This window comes from Leptonotus elevatus, chromosome 14 (genome assembly GCF_054856555.1).
Source record: "Leptonotus elevatus isolate MCC_2025b chromosome 14, RoL_Lele_1.0, whole genome shotgun sequence".
In the NCBI taxonomy this organism is placed as follows: domain Eukaryota; kingdom Metazoa; phylum Chordata; class Actinopteri; order Syngnathiformes; family Syngnathidae; genus Leptonotus; species Leptonotus elevatus.
The window spans coordinates 21,749,747-21,773,553 of record NC_141252.1 but is presented as its reverse complement, the minus strand read 5'-3'; the positions used below and the strand labels follow the sequence as shown (position 1 = coordinate 21,773,553).

Below are 23,807 nucleotides of genomic sequence, written 5' to 3'. Positions count from 1 at the left end.
AGTCAGAATCCCGCCTAGATGTGGCGATACCGTAGCGGCGCGGCCCTCCGGTTGGTCACAAGTAGGCGACCGGCCCACCCAGAGCCGTTCGATACTGGGCCGGTGTGCACCCGGACGATGGGCGCACCCTCTCCGGCTTCACCACCGCATGTTTGTGGAGAGCTTGGTGCTAAATGACTTGCAGACGACCTGATTCTGGGTCGGGGTTTCGTACGTAGCAGAGCAGCTCCCTCGCTGCGATCTATTGAAAGTCAGCCCTCGATCCAAGTTTTTGTCGGCCGGATCCTTCTCCTTCCCTATCCCCTCTCCTTCTCTCTCTCCCCTTTCCCCTCTTCCCACCGGGGGCACGCCGGGCGCCCAGGGGCGTGGGCGGAGGCGTGTGTGTGCGTGCGTGCGTGTGCTGAACCAGGAGGAGCGCTTCCCCCATAAGAATGAATGGTGGGCGACCAGAGGTCAAAATTCCCCCATAGGAATGAATGGCAGGCGACCAGGGGTAGAAATCCCCCATAGGAATGAATGGCGGGCGGGCTACCAGGGGTCGAAATCCCCCATAGGAATGAATGGCAGGCTACCAGGGGTCGAAATCCCCCCATAGGAATGAATGGCAGGCTACCATGGGTCGAAATCCCCCATAGGAATGAATGGCGGGCTACCAGGGGTCGAAATCCCCCATAGGAATGAAAGGCGGGCGACCAGAGGTCGAAATTCCCCCATAGGAATGAAAGGCGGGCGACCAGAGGTCGAAATTCCCCCATAGGAATGAATAGCGGGCGACCAGGGGTCAAATTCCCCCATAGGAATGAATGGCGGGCGACCAGGGGTCGAAATCCCCCATAGGAATGAATGGCGGGCGACCAGGGGTCGAAATCCCCCATAGGAATGAATGGCGGGTGACCAGGGTTCGAAATCTCACCTGTCATATCCGACATAGGGACGGCCTCCCTGACCACTTTTGCCCCCTCCCTGGCTGGTTCTCAGAAATTTTCAGCCATCTTTCAGAAAATGTTCAAAGTGCCACCTTCGGAGCCTCAGCAGAGGGGGCTCCCACCTCCCACCCGTCTTAGCCGAAAAAAGAGCTGCCGTAGCGGGCACTCTCGTCTACGCCACGCCACCTTCTCCCACATACGAGCGGCAACCAAGACCCGCCTTTGGAGGGCCCCCGCCGGCTCGCGGGCCTTTGACGGCCGGTGCTCGCACGCCGCGGCGCGCCCGATCGGAAGCGAGGCCGAGACGCGCCCGCACCATACCCACTTTAAAAAAGGCCGTCCCGATGGGTACGCAACACGAAAATGGCAAAAATGTGAATTTTCGGCATTCGGACGAAATTAAATTCAAGCCAAAAGAATATGGCCGAAAGAGGATGTTGTGGTGACGCAAGCAAAAAACAACAAAAAACGGTGCAAGCAAGTGTCTATTTGAATTATACACCAAACGTGAATGAGTGTACGCCTTGCTGCTCGTTGGCATTTGTGAGTACCGGCAGCTTCATTGTGCACACCGGAGAAGGAGAGGGCCGTCGCTTGGTAAACTGTCAAAAAGGAGTGCGCTGCCGAGTACTGCACTACAGGTGAGCCACTCTTTCTCCTGCAGCGCCTTCCTTTTTTTCTTTGATGAGAGCCCCTCGAGCGCTTCCACTTTTTCACTTGCATTCTGGTGGCCGTGCTAAATATTTTAGCTAATGTTAGCACTATTGCTATCAACAGTTTTAAACAAGTAAACACTCACCACTATCTCCGGGTGACTACAGATCTGTAGTCGCCTTGTGTGACTTTGCAGTCTGTTCCCAAAGTCGATTGGCTGGTGCGAAGAAATGCGTTTATTTTTAAACGGTGAATATGTGAATGTGCTAATTTTAAGTGTGTCGCACCATGTCCTGCTCTAAATAGCCTACAAATGTGTCATCCGCACAGCACGCATCCGTGCCCGCCGGTGCGAAGTACTGTACATTGACTATAAAGTGCAATTGCACCGTCAGAAAATGCTCAGTTGGCTCACCCCGCGTTTGGTGTTTGTACTATTCGCCAACAAGTCTCTGATGTCTGTGGTGTGGACGCATTTCAATTTATATTGTGCTTTGTTAAAATGCCCATGCTAAATAGGTCTAAATATTTGATAATAATATTATAATTTTAATTAATTATAATAAATGCAATGATAATAAAAATCTGCATAATTTATTTCGGTGCCTCCCTTATTTATTTATTTATATAGATTTATTTATTTATATATATCTCGCCAAACCTCCGTCGGTCGGAGCAGATGCGGAAAGTGTAGTCAGAAAAGACGGTCGGTGGTGGTCTGCTTTCTTTGATTCAAGTTATTTCTATCACCACTGTGGGTTGTATTTCATTAACAGAGGGGTACCAACACTTTTGTCCATGTGTGTATATAATGCACAATATAAAATTTACACTTGGAGGATTATGTGTGTGTGTTTTATACTAATTTGCTCCCACAATTGGTATATGGTTATTACTCTACTGTAGATGGTTAATAACGTACATAAAACACATTTTACACTTGACAAATACAGTTCAATATAAAGATAAATAACATTTTAAGTTTTATAAAACAATGGATGGTGTCTTTTTTTGGTCTTATATAAAGAAACATTTTGGATGCACAACATTAGGCGACTTGGCTTGAGGTCCTTTCAGAATGTTGACACATGCACAAAAACAAAGACTAATTTAACTGAAAAGTAATAACATTGCCCTAAATTCTGATGAAAACATGAGTAAAGTAAAAACAATGCTCTATCTCAAATAGCAAGAAAATACATTATTGTGAATATATTGCGAAGTATATTCTTTAATTCTTTTTGATTAATCTTGTCACAATGGTATAGACCAGTGGTTCTCTATGAAGGACCAAAACTGCCAAAATTAAAACTAAATAAATGGAATAAATCAATAAATGACTAAAAGTGAAAATAAAAATGGATATAAAAATGTATAATTCAAAAATGTAATACAAAAAAATTAATATAAATGGAAAACAACTATATATATATATATATATATATATATATATATATATGTAAAAAATAATCACAAAAAAAAAACGAAATTCAAAAAATAAAAATAAATACATAAAATAAATACATAAATAGAATTAAATATCAATCGATAAATACAAATGCTCTGCTCTCATTTATTTATTTCATGCTGCAGACGCTCTGTCAGGTCTAAATGTTATTCAAATGAGGAGGCGGTCTAAAGCGTGTAATGGGTTGGGCATTTTTTTCTGACAGAGCGTGTGCAGCATCAAATAAATAAATTTGAGAGCAGAACGTTTTTATTTATTGATTGATATAATTGTATTTATATATTTATGTTGTATTTATTTTGATATTTATTTTTTGAATCTCTTTTTTTTTTTTTTACTTTAAATATATATTCATATTTTGTTGTTTTCATTTTTATTGTTTTTTATTTAATGTATTTATTTATTTAATAACCATCTCTGGATGGTCAGGAGGTGCTTCCAGATGTCTGGACAACTACAGCAAATGTGATCAGGGAAACAGGTAGGACAGTCCTTGGTGTGACATCTGGAAGGAAAGGAGATAAGGAGACTTGGTGGTGGAATGAGGAGGTGCAGAAGTGGATCCAGAGAAAGAGGTTAACTAAGAAGAAGTGGGACACAGAGGTAGTAGTAGTACAGGGAAATGCAGCGTAGGATGAAAGTAGAAGTGGCAAAGGCCAAACAAGGGACTTACGATGACTTGTATGCTAGGTTGAATGGTAAGGAGGGAGACACTGATCTATACAGGTTGGCAAGGCAAAGAGACAGAGATGGGAAGGATGTACAGCGGGTTAGGGTAATAAAGGATAGGGATGGAAGTGTGTTGACAGATGCCAGTAGTGTGATAGGAAAATGGAAAGAGTACTGTGTAGAGTTGATGAATGAGGAAAATGAGAGAGAACGAAGAGTAGAAGAAGTGACTGTTGTGGACCAGGAAGTAGCAAAGATTAGTATGGATGAAGTGAAAAGGGCATTGAAGAGAATGAAGAGTGGAAAGGCACTTGGTCCTGATGATATACCTGTGGAGGTATGGACGTGTCTAGGAGAGGTAGCAATAGAATTTCTGACTGGGTTGTTCAACAGGATCTTAGGTAGTGAGAAGATGCCTGAGGAATGGAGAAGTGTGCTGGTGCTCATTTTTAAGAACAAGGGAGACGTGCAGATTTGTGGCAACTACAGAGGAATAAAGCTGATGAGCCACACAATGAAGGTATGAGAAGGAGTAGTTGATGCTAGACTGAGGGCAGAGGTGAACATTTGTGAGCAACAGTATGGTTTCATACCCCCCCCCCCTCCCCCCAAAGAGTACCACAGATGCAATATTTGCTTTGAGGATGTTGATAGAGAAGTACAGAGAAGGTCAGAAGGAGCTGCATTGTGTCTTTGTAAATCTGGAGAAAGCTTATGACAGGGTGCCCAGAGAGGAACTGTGGTTTTGTATGAGGAAGTCTGGAGTGGCAGAGAAGTATGTTCAAGTGATGCAGGACATGTATGAAAACTGTAAGACAGTGGTGAGGTGTGCTGTAGGTGTGACGGAGGAGTTCAAAGTGGAAGTGGGACTGCATCAGGGATCAGCTCTGAGCCCCTTCCTGTTCGCTATGGTAATGGACAGGATGACAGACGAGGTTTGAAAGGAATCTCCATGGACTGCAGTCCTGCTCACCATTATTGGTAGCCATGAAGGTAAAGTACATATGTGTACATATATCTTCTAAAAAATGAATCAAGTAAAACATTAAATTTTTTATGGAGAACTTGTTTTATCAGAAAGACCAAATGATTAAAAAACAAATAAAAAATAAACAATGGGCGGAAATAATAGAAAACTTAAAATGTGCTATGTCACTGGTATTGGCACCCTTTCCTGTAAATCAGTATGGAAAAAAAAAACACTGTGACTCACCTTTGGTAAATCCCAAATGTTTTAAATTGTCTGTGCCCAATTGACATGAATTAAGCAATGAATTATGATGTTGATGTTTTAAAAATCCACCTTTGATCCCCTTTTCCTTTGTCACAATCGTGTAAACAAAGGAAATGTCTGACGACATTAGAAGTGCGATAATTCACAAACACAAGACCTCCAAAGGTTAAAGAGCCATCTCCAAAGACTTTGGTAGCCCTGATTCAGCATTGCATAATGTTATTAAGAAGTTTGACGAGCATGGAACTGTCAAGAATCTCCATGGACGTGGGGGGGGGGAAGAGATAAATTGATGACAGAAGTCTTCGACGGTTGGTGCGAATGGTGGGAAAAAAACACCATGTTAAACATCCAAAGACCTGAAACCCAACATGAAACAGTCTGGGATCATGGTTTCAAGAAGTACCATACGCCACACACTGAACAAAAACAGGGCTTCATGGGTGAAGACCATTCCTGAGACAGACATAAAAAAAGAATGGCTCGCCTTTGCCAAGGAGTACCTGGACAAACCACAATTCATTTGGGAAAATGTTGTGTGGACAGATGAAACAAAAATTGTTTTACAGACAGCACAATGAAGCTTCTAAGGAAAATAACACCCTCCCTACAGTTAAGCATGGTTGAGGATCCATAATTATATGTGGGGCTGCTTTACTACATCTGGTACTGGAGGCCTTAATCATATCACAGGAATCATGAAATCAGAGAATTATCACGACATCCTAGGGGGTCATGTCTTACCAAGTGTTAGCCAATTGGATTTGAGTTAAAGGCCATGGGTCCTCCAGCAAGACAAAGACCCAAAGCACACATCCAAAAACACAAAGGAATGGTTAAAAAGGAAAAAATACTGTTTTAAAATTGCCAGCAATGACTCCTGATCTCAATCCGATTGAAAAGTTGATATGATTTGAAATGTGTGATTGCGAAAAGAAACCTGCAAACATTCAAAAGCTTGAACAATTTGCAAAGGAAGAGTGGAGGAAAATACCAGCGGAGAAGTGCAAGAAGATAAGGGATGGCTACAAGAAACGTTTGGAAGCTGTCATCACTGCCAAAGGGTGTGCAACCAAATATCAAAGACAGGTGCCATTATTGCTGCACTTCTTTGGAATTAGATTATGCAAGTTGAAAACCAATTTCTAATGTTGAATTACTTTGGACATCCAATTAAAAGGTCCTAATGATATAAAATTGGTACAAGGTATTGTAGAGATCCTGCAAAAAAATGAAGGTGTGCCAATAACAGTGAGTGATGTTTGATGATGCCATTGCGATCTGTAGTGAGCAGGGAACAGGTGGAGAAGCTAGAGGTGTGGAGGTTTGCCCAGGAAAGGAGGGTTAGTCGTAACAAGACGGAGTATCTGTGTGTGAATGGGAGGGACCCAAGTGGAAGAGTGAGGTTACAGGGAGAAGTGACCAAGAAGGTGGAGGAGTTTAAGTATTAACAGTCCTGAACAAAGGAGAGTGTGGAAAAGAAGTAAAGAAGCGTGTGCAGGGAGGGTGAAACGGGTGGGAAAAGTGTCAGATGTGATGTGTGATAGAAGAGTTTCAGCTCAAATGAAAGGAAATGTTTATAAAACTGTGGTGAGATCAACGATGTTGTTTGGTCTGGAGATAGTGCCACTGAGGAAAAGACAGGAGGCAGAGCAGGAGGTGGCAGAGATGAAGATGCTGAGGTTTTCTTTGGGAGTGACCAGGATGGATAGAATCAGGAATGAGTACATCAGAGGGACAGCACATGTTAGAAAGAGGTTTATGGATGTAGTTAAAGAGGACATTAAGGTAGTTGGTATGAGATCAGAGGATGCAGAGGACAGGGTTAGATGGAGGCAATTGATTCGCTGTGGCGGCCCCTGAAGAGAAAAGCCGAAAGGAAAAGAAGAAGAAGGCAGGAGGTCTAGAGGAAGACCAAAGAGGAGGTTTATGGATGTAGTCAAAGAGGACATGAAGGTAGTTGGTGTGAGAGCAGAGGATGCAGAGGACAGGGTTAGATGGAGGCAATTGTTACTGTGGTGACCCCTGATGGGAAAAGCCGAAAGGAAAAGAAGAAGAAAGACATTTATTTAGTCATCTATTTATTTTAAATTTTGGCAGTTTTGGTCCTTCATAGTTCTCAACCCCGGTGCTCGAGTACCCCTATCCAACCTGTTTTACATGTCTCCCTCAGCCAACACAGCTTAGGATCGTTATCAGGCTTCATGCAGAGCTTGTTTAATAGCTGATCGTTTGAAACACTTGTGTTGGCTGAGGGTGACATGGAAAACAGGCTGGATAGGTGTACTCAAGGACCGTAATTGAGAACCACTTGTATAGACAACAGCTATAAAGAATTGTTTCCTTACCTGAACTTGGCAGTTTCAGGTTCCATTTCGAGCAACTCTCTGACAGGAGAACGGGGCACATTTGCGGAAAATTTCTCTGCAGGGTAAGATTGTGATAAAAGTGTTTGTGAAAATATGTTTCAAAAACATCCTCAGACATGTAAATATTAAATCACTACATTTTAGTGGTTCCGTTTTTAGTATTACAGTGGAACCTCAGCTCACAAACTCAATTTGTTCTGCAACTCTGTTCATGAACCAAAGCAATTTTTCCCATTAAAATAAATGTCAAAAGAAGGACTTTGTTCCTGCCCAGAGTCGTCTTGGCTCGCACCCCCTGAATAATGCACCCGAGCTCCGTGGGTGAACACGCAGAGCTAGGACCCTTCTGCATAGCCGCCAGACACTTGCACAGCTGCCAGACAACTTGCCTGGTTACTTTTCAAAAACGTGCTTTGCCACAATATGGTGCTCTTTTGCGCGCACCAGCAGTGACTGATCAGGACACTGCATTTCCACAGTCTAAGGAACAGAAGAACACCCTCTGAACTGCAAAGTACGGGCATTTATATGAATGTTCATGTTTTTAAGCTCTGTCCGGAACATTACAGCGGGACTGCACGTTATAATTTTATAAAGGATATATTAAAAGCTGCTCTATGTAACAATTTGCCCAAAAATATCTTTAAATCAGTTGCTCCCAAAAACTTTCTATTTTAAATATTGCCATGGTCCCAAAAACATATTAAGTGTTTATATAAAAATCGCACAATACATGACAAAATATTGCTCATTTTGCCAGGCCAGATGTGTGTGCCAAGTTTCATGATTTTCTGTGCATGTTTAGGCCCTCAAAATTGCCGTTGTTTTCTTGGCGAACAGTACTTAGCCACGCCCACAGCAATTTGCGAAAACTCACAAACTTTGTGTTATAACATCTTGAAGGCCTAAACACTCTTCTGAGCAAATGTGAGGTAGATCCAGTTAACGTGGTTGGAGAAAAAAGAAGAAGAAAAAACAAGAAAAAAAACAATTGCCAGTAGGTGGCGGTATCAGTACGAATAAATATAAGTTCCTAGATGTATTCAGACCTGGACTCTCATCAAATGTGTGAAATTTTGAGAAGATACGATCATCTGGGTCAAGTTAACACAGCTTTTAACGTCACGGTGAATCATCAGACTTCGTGACACCATAACAGCCACGCCCTTTGGCGAAAGGTTACAATATTCGGTGCTGGGCATGATCAACATCTTAAGGCTTTTCTGACAAAATTTCAAACGGGCTCGACACAATAGATAAAAATGTAAAGTATGACATTTATTGTAACCACTAGGTGGCGCTACATGTATAACTGAATATTATCATATATATGTTTTTAGGCCGTGGCTATTAAGATGCATGAGAAGATTGGGATTTTTTGGAGTTTGTACAGCGGAGTTATCAAGCATTTCCTCTTTTTTGATGACATCAAAGGCAAAATTTGAGGCCCCGCCCGTCATATAGTATTTCAAAAAGTCAAGATTTTTTCCCCAGTTGTCCCAGGTCTTATACATACTAAGTTAGAAGTAAATCGGATTAAAACTATTTGCAAATAGGCAAAAAGAATGACCACAGTGAATGTGCAAAAATGGGCCAAAATTGGACATTCAAAAATTCATAGCTCACTTCCTGTACATTTTAGGATATGGCTTCCACTGACTTTTTTTGTGTGTCTTGGGGCGCTTCACGTGCCTGCCAATTTTTGTAGCCCTCGGTGCATATTTTTCCACGCTAGGGGGCGCTATATGTTGTTATGTTGTTATGGCAACTTCATAATATCAAAATTTTCGCAGAGCCCGAGGAGTGTGCAAAGTTTGTTGCGTTTTCGTAAATGTTTAGATCCCCAAAAATGAGATCTTTGACCAAGAAGAAGAAGAAGAAGAATTCTTACAAAAACAAGAAGGACCTCGCAGCGGAAGCTGCTCGGGCCATAATAATAATTCTTACAAAAACAAGAGGGACCTCACAGCGGTAGCTGCTCGGGCCCTAATAATAATAATAATAACTAGAAAAATTTCCGCGGAAATTTTGAATGGGCCTGCTGACTCTTGCAAGGTGGAAACACGCACTACTTGGAGCAATAAAAATACAATTTAAACCATTGAAATCGGTCAAGAAATGTGGAAGTTAACCATAATCAACTAAATGTATCTTACTGCCCCTTTAAGAAACATGCACATTCACGCACACACATTTGATTTTAACTAACATTTAAATGAGCTGAACAGTTTAAAATTTAAACCATTGAAATCGGTCAAGAAATGTGGAAGTTAACCATAATCAACAGTATCTTACTGCCCCTTTAAGAAACATGCACATTCACGCACACACATTTGATTTTAACTAACATTTAAATGAGCTGAACAGTTTAAAATTTAAACCATTGAAATCGGTCAAGAAATGTGGAAGTTAACCATAATCAACAGTATCTTACTGCCCCTTTAAGAAACATGCACATTCACGCACACACATTTGATTTTAACTAACATTTAAATGAGCTGAACAGTTTAAAATTCAAACCATTGAAATCGGTCAAGAAATGTGGAAGTTAACCATGATCAACGTCAACTAAAAGTATCTTACTGTCCCTTTAAGAACGCACACACATTTGATTGTAACTTGTTGGGAGACGTCATGCACCAACATTCCATTGATTTTGTATTGTGAGTGAAAGCTGTGACTGTTTGTGAACTGAAAGTCATGATGAACCGATAAATAGATCGATACCAAGATAATATTTGCCTGAGTAGCACCATTTGTGAACTGAGATTCCACTGTGCATATTTCAAGGCTCGAAAAATAAGCAGTTACACATCACAGTTTGCGATCCAAAATTGCATTTTGCATTGCATCAAAACATATTGAAAAGCAAAACTAACTCAACCGCAGTCCCAAAAAGTTTCACTTGGCTGGACGTACGCGCTTCTCTCACGACACCTACTCAAGGTTATTTTAGTTAACGAAAACTAACGATAAAACTAAAATTCAAAAACAATTTTGTTAACGAAATAATACAAAACTGAAAATGCTACCAAAAAAAAAAAAGAAGTATTTTGGTAATTAATGTAATACATGAGCATTTGGAGTTGATTTTTAACTCTTTGACTGCCAGACGTTTTCAGAAAAGGGATGCCGTCAGTGCCAGCCGATTTAAGCATTTTGACTGATCTTTCAAGGTCCACAGAAAATGTTCTGTTTGGACTATGGAAACACCTGTTTCTACCTTATTCCGTTCTTTAGTAATTAACAATAGAAAATGGTTAGTTTGATCCAAATGCGGTTGTTTTGGACCAAAATACGGAGAAATCAAGCTTTTAGTGAAACGATATTATTTCACGCACTCTAGTGAATTTTACACTTCTTTTTGTCCATGAATGATGCCACAAACACCTAAATAGTGCTTTACTTCTATAAAACACTACCACCAAGAATGAAAAAGTGTTTTTTGATAGCAAAATACGTTTATTTACATTCAACAGTGTAACAATTTGACAACAATTTGGCAAACTATTTACAAATGTGTGCAACTGTGGTGCTATTTACAAATATGTGGATGTTTCAACGACAGTTTTTCTTTTTGTGAAACACTCCCCTGCGTGCAAAGAGACACAACATGATTTGCACAACAGATTAGATTGCCTCTTCGCGTGCAGAAAATACACTTTCTTGCAGGCTGTTTTTTCCGGGGAATAGCAAGTATATACTGCAGTGTGTGTTGCCATAAAGTCTAATATCAGGATGATGCTACGGTTACGTTACGGTGGTGTTACGTCTGGCTTCCTCATGTCATTCAGTTGCTATACCGGGTGGTAAGAGATGTTCTGATCCATCTTATCCACTCCATTCATGGTGGCATCGTAGTCCAGAACCAGTGTCTTCTCCGTGATCAGACTGTACCCGCTCCTCCGATGAATATGCATTGGACTCGGGGTACTCTTCATCGTCCGACCGAATGTCCGCATGTGCAGCTCCGGCGTTTGCAGCGCTAGCCGGTGAGGCTTTATGACGTGAGAATAAAGGCCGCGTCCAACTGTGGCGTCAACCTCGGGATTCACCATCATCATCATCATCAATGTGCATTGGTCGATGCTTTTCGACAACTCTCCATCGCCGGATCGAATGTCCGCTTGTGTAGAAGTACCCGGTCGGTTGTTGTGCGCGTTTTCCGGCGTTAGCAGCGCTAGCCGGTGAAGCTTACTACGTGATCATAACGGTCGCGTCAAGGCTTCCAACTTTGGCGTCAAGCTCGGAGTCATCATCATCATCATCATCAATGTGCATTGGTCGATGCTTTTCGACAACTCTCCATCGCCGGATCGAATGTCCGCTTGTGTAGAAGTACCCGGTCGGTTGAAGTGCGCGTTTTCCGGCGTTAGCAGTCATCATCATCGTCGACATCAATGCACTTTTTAGTATTGATCGATGCTTTCCGTCTTTGAAAAAAATGCTCAAGCGTGAGCTGCTTGCAACCGGTCGCCATTGTTGCTTCATCAGCCATTGTTGCATAATCAGCCATTGTCCCCTCAACACTCTAGCTCCGCCTCACGTCTTCTACTGACGCCCACGGTGGGCGGCCCACCCAATCTTGTCCAAAGAGTCATCGCTGCCATCTAGGGGCCAAAACGAGTCATTATACTAACTAGATCTGCTTGATACTTTCAGCACAGCTGCCCAAGGCTTTCCTCCACCCGTTTCCAAAAAAAAACAAAAAAAACATAGTGAACGTCTTTTAACGTCCTCGGCGCCCCTTATAACGTTTATGGCGGTCAAAGAGTTAACTAGAAACATTTCCGCGGAAATTTTGAATGGGCCTGCTGACTCTTGCAAGGTGGAAAGACGCAATACTTGTAGCAATAGTAGTAGTAGTATAGTAGTAGCAAGTACTTGTAGTAGCAGCAAGTACTTGTAGTAGTAAGTAGTAGTAGTAGTAGTTGTATTAGTATTAGTAGTACTTGTAGTTGTAGTAATTTTAGTAGTAGTCAAATGGCCAAGATGGCCGGCGACCCAGGTGGGCGAGGGGGAGAGAGTCCTTGGCGTACCTAATCAATTGGCCAAGATGGCCGCCACCCCGGGTGGGCGAGGGGGAGAGAGTCCTTGGCGTACCTAATAAATTGGCCAAGATGGCCGCCGCCCTGGGCGAGCGGAGTGGCGAGAATCCTGGGTGTACCTAATCAATTGGCTAAGATGGCCGCCGCCCTGGGCGAGCGGAGTGGCGAGAATTCTGGGCGTACCTAATCAATTGGCCAAGATGGCCGCCGCCCTGGGCGAGCGGAGTGGCGAGAATCCTGGGCGTACCTAATAAATTGGCCAAGATGGCCACCGACCCGGGTGCGTGAGGGGGAGAGAATCCTTGACGTACCTAATCAATTGGCCAAGATGGCCGCGCCCTGGGCGAGCGGAGTGGCGAGAATCCTCGGCGTACCTAATCAATTGGCCCATAATGACCGGAATAAGGATGTTTGAAAGTGTGTCAATTTTGCATGCTTGACTTTTGGCTCCAATGGGTCGGCTCGCCTTCTTTTTCATGTAACTCAGCCAAAATGCGACACTAGGTAAGAAATGTGTTAATTATGGGCCTGCTGCAAAGCAGAAGGCACATATTACTATCCTAGAAAAAGGGAAAAAGGGTTTATTATTTTCCGCAAAAATGCGGCCCGTACCGTAGATCGCACCGGCACAAATGAGGTATCAAACGATGCGCTGCGGCATTATTTTTCTAAGAATTCCAAGTTACTATGGCGACGCTATTCCCAAAAAACTCCCAAAAAAAAGTCCCATTGAAATGAATGGGAAAAGGAAAGACAAAATCACACATCAAGCACCTTTTTCCAAGACACGCTGCGCGCGCATACGTTAACCGAACGATATGAATTTTAGCTTATTTTGTTGCAATTTTTCCCATCTTTATCTCAGTGTCAAAAAAAAATGTAAGGAATGAAAGCTCTCCCCCCTGTGCGGGTTCAAAGACAGTGAGCGAAATAGCCTTTTAACATTGGTGTGTATTGCGTCGGCTTGAGTGGAGCAATTAGCCTTTGAGTGACGGGAACCATAAAATCTATTTCCAAAAGTTTCACTTCAACTCGACACCATGGCCACAATCTTTGCTCACTAGACATCAAATTCGCACATTTTGTAGTCACAAGGGTCTGCTTTCAGACAAACCCACTTTTATTTGGCTAAGGTGTCATTTAGTACCTTTATTTTCACTTTAAGCGAGGAGAAGTCTGACTTTTTCGCCTATCTTTTCCATGTTAATTTCGGCGCCTTTCTCTCTTCATTTTTTATAAATCGTAAGTTTTCAACCTGCTATCATTTGGTCATTTTTCATCCGATTAAAAAAATGAGAACATGCTCGCGTTGCCCAAACCCTTGCCGTTCTAACGAGCCATTTCTGGAATCTGCATCTTCAACCGTTAAGTTGTGAAAGGCTTTTGTTGGAGGTGTGCGTATCTCATGCATTTGTGTTGAATGTGTGTGTGTGATGTCTCCATGTTCAACTCCAATGTGTGTGCGTGAATGTGCATGTTTCTTAAAGGTACAGTAAGATACGTTTAGTTTATGTTGACGATGGTTAACTTCTTGACCGATTTCTATCGTTTAAATTTTAAACTGTTCAGCTCATTTACATAAAAAAAAATACTTAAAACGCAACATTATTAATATTTTTTCTAAAGGCAATGGAATGGACTGCTATTTAAATAGTGCTTTTTTTTAGCTATATTGCCTGGTCTCTCATGTCTGCATAGCAACTGCCTCAGCCAATCATCTCTCTTACTGTTGAGCTCAACTCACCCCCTTTTTTTCTTCGTGTACCCAAGGCTTGGCCTATGTACGACTACTACTATTGCAAATACTATTACTACTACTACTATCTTGGACATATGATTAGGTACGCCCAGGATTCTGGTCAATTAATTAGGTACACCCTGGATTCTCGCCACTCCGCCCACCCAGGGCGGCGGCCATCTTGGCCAATTAATTAGGTACAACAAGGATTATCTCCCCTCCGCCCACCCAGGGCGGCGGCCATCTTGGCCAATTAATTAGGTACACCAAGGATTATCTCCCCTCCGCCCACCCAGGGCGGCGGCCATCTTGGCCAATTAATTAGGTACACCAAGGATTCTCGCGACTCCGCTCGCCCAGGGCGGTGGCCATCTTGGCCAATTGATTAGGTACGCCAAGGACTCTCTCCCCCTCGCCCACCCGGGTCGGCGGCCATCTTGGCCATTTACTACTAAAATTACTACAACTACAAGTACTACTAATACTAATACAACTACTACTACTACTACTTAATACTACTACTACAAGTACTTGCTACTACTATACTACACTACTATTGCTACAAGTATTGCGTCTTTCCACCTTGCAAGAGTCAGCAGGCCCATTCAAAATTTCCGCGGAAATTGTTCTAGTTTTTTTATTTTACCATGGTGTTTATTAAATATTGCACACAAGTAAAACACTTTTTTTTTTTACGAAAACTAATACTGAAACTAACTAAAACTAAACCAAAACTAAGCGTTCTATTTCATCACTCCGACCGCCAGGTGGCGGTGCTGAAACAGCACGGAAATCCCCCACGCGCATGCGTCACTCGAGAAATTTTCAATGGTTTGAATTTTAAACTGTTCAGCTCATTTAAATGTTTTTAAATACATTTAAAAAAAAAAAAATCAACATTATTATTATTTTTTTAATTAAATGGAATGGACTGCTATTTAAATACTGCTATTACAAGTGCTACTACTATACTACTACTACTATTGCTACAAGTATTGCGTCTTTCCACCTTGCAAGAGTCAGCAGGCCCATTCAAAATTTCCACGGAAATTTTTCTAGTTTTGAATACAACTCACTAGTGTTGGTATGATTATTTCATATCCTTTCCCTAGCTTCTATTGCCTCACAACTTATGCGGCTCCGTCTGTCCCTGGGTCACCAGCCGCCTTGATGTTGTTTGATGGCTTTGATATTGTCTGTCATGACTTCTGCTAGTTTATGACGACGCAAACGTTTACTTACGTGTTGCTGTGAGTACTTTGTGGGTTTGTTTTGTTCAGTTGGTGAAGAGGCCGATTTTTGCCTACTCTTCCACACAAATATAGTGCACGTTGATTGGTGGCTGCTATGAACGACTACGCTCGCTGTAAGCACTGTGGTGGCTCATTCTTCCCCAAAGAGACTGCTGTCTTGACTGTTGCGCATTAGCAACCGCTGCGGTCCACACTCCGGTGAACACAACTGATGTTGCGCCTCACCAGGACACAGCGGTCATCGTCAGAGAGATGTCATCAGCGACCCGGAAAGGGCACTCACTCTAGATCAAGAGCTAGCAACCCTCCTCGCCAAGTCCGCTATCGAAGCAATGGATCCCTTGGCTCATCCAGGGAGATTTTACTACCTCTACTTTAAAAAAAGACAGGCGGATTACGCCCTATCTCGGATCTGAGAGGTCTCAACCGTTACCTCAGGGTGTTGCCTTTCCGTATGCTGACTACGTGTTGAGGACAATCGCCCGAGGGGAATGGTTCACGTCAATCGATCTGAAGGACGCTTACTTCCACGTACCTATTGCTCCTCAGCACAGGAAGTTTCTCCGCATTGCTTACAGGGGTCGCCACTGGCAGTTCAGAGTACTCCTCTGTAGTCGAGGGGCATGAAGGTGCTCCCTTACTTGGACGACTGGCTGATATGCGTACCGTCCAGGGATCAGGCAATCTGAGACACGTCTACGCTTCTACGGCATGTGTCACGACTTGGGCTCAAGGTCAACCTGGAGAAGTCCTCTCTTGTTCTCTCTCAGCACTCTGTTCATCTGAATGTCGTTGGACACCACCTCCATGATTGCTCGACCATCCCCACAGAGGGTCGACGATGTGCTACGCCTCATCTCTCTCTTCCGTGCCAATGGGATGCTGTCTTATGTCCTTTTTCTGCGTCTGCTGGGCAAGTTAACATCCCTGACGGCACTTGTGCCACTGGGCCTGCTGTCGCTGCGACCATTACAAGGGTGGCTGCTTCGCTTACGGCTCAAACCGCTGCTGGACCGTCAGAAGCGTCTCCGTAAATTTTTTGGGCAAAATAATGGCCCCATAATTCTCAAAATTACATGACCGTAGATCTTTTTTATTATTATTTTTTAAATCAATTTAGCTTTGTTTTTTCACAAAAAACGCTCCTCTACACAATGTGAATTTAATAAATAAATATATATATATATATATATATATATATATATATATATATAAATTTAATATATAAATAAAAATATATAAAAGAGGAAAACAATTGTTAATTTATTATATTTTCAGATTTGTATTGTTTAATATAAACCTTGCTTCAAGTGCTTGGAATTAACATGCTATAAATATATATATATATATATATATAAAATAAAATAAACTAAGCAAAACCGTAAAACTAAAACAATTCGAGCCTTGTCTGTTGCTAAAATCAGATAATTCTATTTAACTTCTTTCACAACTTTAGAATGATAAATACAATTATGAAATTCATGACTTTTTCTCACCGATAAGTGGTCTCATCATTGGATAATACACTTGCCACACAGTCTCCAATGACATCCTGCTATCCATGTAAATGGCTCCGGCGAGCGACTCAAAGATATCGCCCATAGCTTTGGGGACTTCAATGTCCTCCTCTTTCTCCTCATCTTCTTCTGAACGGCGTAGCTGCGATTTGATGAAAACAAACAAAACAAAGAAACAGCTATGTGAAGTTATGACAGTACAAAAACACGACTAGCTTTATGAAAATGCTACCAAAGAAAAGAGAGACAACTTTCATTTGTCAACGCTAGGGCATCTCACATTAACTTGTCACCTTGGCCACAATATTTCCTCAATATCCATTATATTTGGACATTTTGTAGTTGCAAGGATCTTCGTTATGGAAAAAAAAATGTGTGGCAGGGTTATTATATTGTACTAATGGCGTTAAGTAAATGTTTTGTTTTTTTATTCATTAATGGAGTAATCAGATTTTCCCCATATTTGAAACACCATGATTGTTATTTTACATTCAATCTGTTGCGTAACAATTGGTTTATTAGTTTCAAGGCTTGAAATAAGTTTACATTATGCAGATATTACAAACCTCCGTAGTTATTTTGTTTTTTTTGTTTTTTAAAGTTGTGTGCGCTTTTACGGAAAGCTTGTTCCGAGTCCTTTCATAAAAATGTCATTTGCACACAGTTAGATGCACTGTCGTTGTCGCACCTAGTCATATAAAGGTGTCTTTAAAGCTGGAATGGGTATTGACATTTATTTAGTAGGTGCCGCGAGAAGTGTCACAATGTATCTTCCTTCACAATGAACATGATAGCATTTAGCAAGAGCCCATGTCCCTAGCTTGGAACTGATTCAGGGTTTGACAAGACTGACGTTGGTCAAAATAACATTGTAAGAGATGTGCTAAAAAAACGGTCACTGTGAGGAGCAATTCGCTGTTCCGCCAAGAACACTTTTGAGACTTCGCGACTCCACAAGCACCATGACAGCCAAAGAAAAGATAAGTAAGTCATAGCGACACACTCATGAAACACTTGCCTAGTGTAATTAAGTGCCAACAACTGTATTTCTCTTAACCGTCTGTTAGGACTGCTCACAAATTACATATATCAGGGTGACATAGGCCTATGTGCCACAAATGCCAATATATCAGTTATTTTGTTTTATTAATTTTTTTTATTCTGACTGCTGTAGTATTTGGCAGTCTTAGAACATATATGATATCTGCCATGGAGTAATGGGAGACAATGTGACAAATATTCACAAAAATCAATGAAAACATCCTATATAGCCTCGGCATAATTTTAATTTATTTCAAAAAAAAAAAAACTATTTATTGTTAACTCATTTGCTAACCAAAACGTATAAACACATTCTATTTTAAATATTACCATGCTCCCAAAGACGTTCACCGGTTCTTTTGTCTTGAATGCTCGCTATACTAATAATAACAACCAGGAGACTGCATCTCCTCAGTTGAACTATTTACTGGATGCCAGAGAAATAGAGTACACAGCGTTGGAGCCTTATCTGCTGAACTCAGAACAAAGCTTGTCCCATTCAAACTGGTCGCTAATCTTATACTACCTTGGCCATCCGCCGGCCTAGCCTAGCCAATGTAAAAATGTGTGACCTGATGGCCTTAACTGGTTTCTACTGGTTAAATGTGTGCCAAAGTGCAGATAGATAGGAAGCCAGAACAAGGCACAGCGACACGGCCTATCTTAAGTCACCTATCTAATCATTAAGAGGCCTAATCTAACAAAAAACTATGGGTGACTCCAGAAAACTTGAACTTTTCCTTGAAGTTCAACAATATTGTCAATGCCTACTAATTGCACAGTTGTAATAACCCCGGGGCATCGAGTGGTAATTATTTGTCGTCCATTCTGTTACAAAGCCGTCAAAATTTTCATCATCCTCATTGTCTACAAACATATTTCTTAACAATATGCCACTGCCACCAAGAATTGGTTTAAACAAAACAAAATGACGAATCCGCTTTCCCGGGTTTAAAGGTACAGAGATCTAATGATATAAACGTGGTAAGCTCCCAGCCTTAATCGGTTAACTGTTGTATTTTATAGGAGAAGAATTCCATTCAAGGCTATTCAAGGTAAATATCTGTTACAAACTTTGAATAAAAAGTAGAAGCAAAAGTAGAAAAATCTGATTAATTGCGATTAATTACGTTTGACAGCTCTAATAAAATTGTATTTGGGGGCTTGAATGGATTAATTGAATTTCAATTTATTTCAATGGGAAAAGTTACCTCGATTTATGAACGTTTCAACTTACAAATGAGGTCACGGAACCATATAAATTTGTAAGATGAGGTACCAATGTGGTTAATTTACCTGTTAACGAGTTATTTAATTATGAAGTAATTAAATTACAAACGTTTTACTTTTTCGAAGTAATATATAACTAACTAAAATTACATTTATGAAGTAATGTTCCCAACACTGGTGGCAAAGTCATATCGTATCGTGTTCTGTGCACTTGTAAAATATAAAATATAAAATAGAAGGTATGAGTAACACCTGTGTCCAAGCTAGAGGGACTGATGGATTTGGTGTATTCTTTTTAAATCACCCTGTACAGTTCAGTTTAGTGGACCATCTAGTGGCCGAATGGCGGACGTTTTTTGTCCGTTAATTCGGCAATATATCGCGATTCGATATGCGGCCGAATTGATTTTTAAACATCAATTTTTTAATGGAAAAATTTAACAAAAAGTCTTACTTAGGGTTAGGATTTACACATTAAGCATGGAAGAATGTTATATTAATGGAACATTAAGCCTTAATATTTTATTTCAGTGCTGTTCAAACATGAAACAGACTGCAATCTGTTTGTTAAATACAGTGGCTCAGTTAGTTATAAGCCTGAATTTTCAGATAAATAAATACATTTTCATACAAATCTTACAATGTACATGTACAAGTTTACTGATTAGTATTTTCTAAATTTGAGTAAAAATAAATAAATCGCAATAATCAATTTATAGATTTGCATCGGGATTAATCAGAATCGCATCAAATTGTGACCTATGAATCGTGATACGAATCGAATCGTCAGGTACTAGGCAATTCACACCCCTCGTTAATGCTAATGCTAATTGCAAAAGTCTATTTTTTTGGTTTTTAATATTACATATGTATAGAAGATAATAAATTATGAGTGGATTAATTAAAAAAAAACAAAAACAAAGTAGTAGTGATAGTGACAGCACTAATTCAATATTTCCGTGGAATTTTTCTAGTATCACACTATTATTCTCTCCAGCATAAAGAATTAGATGCTATGTTAGATTTATTACAATAGATCAATTGACACCCCCTTCCCCACCCACTTCAAAAGGTAGGCTAGACACTCCAAGAGCACTTACCTCTGAGTCCATGCCTTGCATCTCATCCTTTTCCAGTTGAAACTGCACAAAGTCATCAATAACATGGAAAAGTTCAGGTGAGATAGCTTTGAAGTACTTGTGGTAGTCATACTTTACGGCCAGAGAGGCAAAGATGGTGTTGTTGACAAGTGCTGAGCGTAGATCAGTCAGTACACCAGGCGAGTGCTGCCGTGGGTCTTCATAAAGGTGCTTAGTAATGAGGTAGTCAAGAATTGCATCACCAAGGAACTCCAACCGTTGGTAACAATCTGAAGAGTAAAGGACAGCAATATATGCATAGGTGAAATAAATACCAACATACATACTTATTAATTTTTTTTAAATAAGGCCCTCATGGTATCACTCAGACTGTCCTCCAATTATTTATATTCCTTACTTATTAAATTTTTTAAATAAGGCCCTCATGGTATCACTCAGACTGTCCGCCAATTATTTATAAGTCCAATGTACGTAATAATCACAATCTCAGCAAGTTTCAAGTTTAACTGGCGTTCTTCTTACAACATTGATTAGCTGCACAATTCCCACACAATATAATCCACAATAATGGGAACAATTAAGTGATTCAATGGGAAAAAACAAGTGGCGGCTGCTGGTTATTCACAGAAGGGAAGCTAATTTTTTTCTGGGAAAATCATTAAATGTGTTTATTTACTGTAATTTTCTCTTCATAAGGAAGACTATTCTGCCCTCGCAACACATTCTAAGCTTTGTGTAGCTAGACAGATAGTTAAGAGTAATGAAGAAAGAAGCTCCATATGTTTGTTGAGGATTCAAGTTGATTACACTTTACCTTCCTCAGGTGTATTCCTTTGCACTAATTTCCCAATTTCTTTTGTACATTTCGTCTGTTTTATTTGTTTGTAAGAAGACAAAGATCGGAACACGTTTTTCGTGACGAAGCACATGCACTTGTGGATTGTTGCGTGGTCGCTGCTTCACTGGCGTCTCTACAAAAACCCGCCATGACTATTGGGAGCAATACCGGATATCCGCAAAAATAACATATGTCCCAAAAAAGCGTCCGACTAAAAACAATGGCCAAACTGTGCAAGGCGGAAAAAAAGACTAACAAATGGCTTCACCAAAATTTGGTCAGCAAAATTCATATTACCTGCCAGGATGTGCAGCTTGCTAGCAGGTGGAGCTTCTTACAAAGCTACATTGATATTGATATGTGACCGAGGGGGTTATTGTTAGAATAAATGTACAAAAGTTATCCCATATTTACTCATAGTATTGCAAAGCATTTATTTAGCAGTATAACCTTGTTTGAATCATGTAAGTTGAAGTTGTCAGTGAGAGCGGCTAGAACATTTTGCAATTGACTGTTGAACTTTCAGCGCTGAAGAAAAACACGTCTGCATTATTATCTGTGCAATAACTAATATCCATGATGGTTTTCACATTGCTGCTGTGTACTCCCCCAACCTTTAGAGCAACAACGGCTGTGTAACCAGGGACCATCCTATTGAAATAAAAAGAGAGGGCTCAGCAAAGTGTGCTTCAGAGCGGTAGGAGATTGTAACTGTGCACATCTCTGTCTGTTTTCCTCACGAGCAAAAATAATCTAAGTATCTTGCCTTCCTTCCTTGCCTGTTGCTTATTAAATGTTCTAGGTTGACTGAACCTGACAAACAGTAACTGTAATGCACCATTTCATTTCTGCTGACAATTATGTAATTCAAGGTGTAGACAGGGCTCCTGAGGTCCTCTGGCAGCGGCCTTTTAACTGTTCCTAGGGTGAGGACCAGAACACACGGTGAGGCTGCATTCAGCCGCTATGATCCTCACCTATGGAATAGCCTGCCGGAGGGCATCAAGTCCGCAGAGACTATTGATGTTTTTAAGGGGAGGCTCGAGACACAGGTAACTCATTGGGGAAAGAAACCGATGAGTGACACATGAGAGTCGCCAAACACCATGCTAGTCGTCTTTAACTAAGTCACTGGCAATGAGTAAAGTCTCTGGACAGTTCAGAACAACGGAATGAAAAACTTAGAAAATGCTGTGGTGGAGTTTTATATTTCAAGATCGTTGATTTGCTTATTTCACCGTCACTCAGAGGCATTTTCGACTCAAGACAGATCATCTAATCATCATGCGGAAGTCGAGCCTATTTCACCCTTGTGGAGAGGTCTACCATTTTGTCCTTGGTGTCTTTTGAAAGCTCTTTGGTTTTGCCTATGGTAGCCGTTGTAGTCTGACAGATTGTGAGGTGCACATGTGTTTTTATGCACCTAACAACCTCAAGAAAGTGCTGCTAAGTGAGATTAATAAATTTACTTTTTGAAGGCACAGTAATAGGTCTTTGAGGGCCAGAATTCTTGCTGGTTAGCACATGTTCAAATACTTGTTTTCAGCACTAACATACAAATACATTATTATCCTTTAAAAATCATGCAATAGGATTTCCTGATTTTTTATTTTAGATTCTGTCTCTCTCAGTGGACATGCGCACCAATGAGGAAAATTTAAGACCCCTCCATAATTTCTAAGTGGGTGAACTTGCAAAATTGCAGGGTGTTAAAAATACATTTATGTCCGCACACGTTTTTATGTCGCACCATAACATAAATGAAAATTTACTACAGCACTAAATGGGTTTCTTTTTCATATGACTGAGCACCCAAAAAAAGATCTCCTGCAGCAGTCTCACCTGTGATTGTGTTGTAATGGTAGGAAGCATGGGTAAAGGCTTGTAATAGGTAAGCCTTGTTCCGAAATGTGTAGTTGATCTTTTTTTCAAAATTCTCGAAGCCAGAGATAAGGTGGTTGAGGGTTCGTTCTGCATCTGGATGTTCCAGCATGCAGCGCGGTGGGATTTTCAACCAGCCGTAGCACAAGTCACCTGCTGTGGATGTAGGGCTAAGCTGAAGTTCTTCTGTCAAGCTCCCTCTCTCAAGTGGTAAGACCTGTTTCCATAGAAAAATAAATAAATAAACAAACAAACAAATAAATAAAATAAAGACCCACATAGTGATTGAGAGAAAAACATGTTACTATGACATTCAGAAAATACTTCTTGCATTGCTTGTAGAAGGTCAGTTTATTTGCCAATTAACTAGTTTAGTTTACTATTGTTTTTTGCTGAGAGAGCTCAGTATTCATTCGACATGTCGTCATCATTGCGCTCTTTTATTTTTCTCCTTTTTCTTTTTTTTTATGTGCGTGACTATGTGCATGTGCGAGTGTATGTGTGCATATGTGCGTGCGTGTGAGTGTGTGCTCATTAATTCACCTAAAACCTATTAAAAATCTCATACCGTTCACCTAAACCGAATACTTAAGAAACCAGCTAGAGTCGTGAAGTTGTCAGGAGACCCGAAGAAGGATCAAAGAAAAGAAAGAAAAGTGAAATCCAGCACCGACCAGACATCACCTACTACCTCCTGGGTTACAAACCAGAATCTTTCACCAACCCCAGAAACATGTAAGGATAGGATAGATGAAGCAGAGTGAGATTGACAGACATTAGCCTTCACCGATTCAACAACCAGAGGAAGAAGCAGATTGTATTTGAATTTCGGTAGATGCTG

The 23,807-nt window shown here is 40.9% G+C and overlaps 1 protein-coding gene and 1 pseudogene across 6 annotated transcripts in view; one reads left to right on the top strand and one right to left on the bottom strand.

The window, feature by feature from the left end:
• LOC147163307 (28S ribosomal RNA) overlaps window positions 1-273 on the top strand; it is a 1,549-nt pseudogene extending 1,276 nt beyond the window's left edge.
• Window positions 1-23,807, bottom strand: part of dicer1 (dicer 1, ribonuclease type III) — a 213,908-nt gene that overhangs the window by 25,423 nt on the left and 164,678 nt on the right. For 5 of the 6 annotated variants that reach the window (XM_086094344.1, XM_086094347.1, XM_086094346.1 and 2 more), the window contains 4 exons: window positions 22,928-23,183; window positions 20,248-20,516; window positions 16,856-17,018; window positions 7,300-7,375 (listed from right to left, as the gene is read on the bottom strand). In XM_086094344.1, coding sequence (XP_085950470.1) covers window positions 7,300-7,375; window positions 16,856-17,018; window positions 20,248-20,516; window positions 22,928-23,183 — 764 coding nt within the window. The remainder of the gene's footprint in view (window positions 1-7,299; window positions 7,376-16,855; window positions 17,019-20,247; window positions 20,517-22,927; window positions 23,184-23,807) is intronic. The other variant, XR_015097029.1, reaches the window with a different exon arrangement.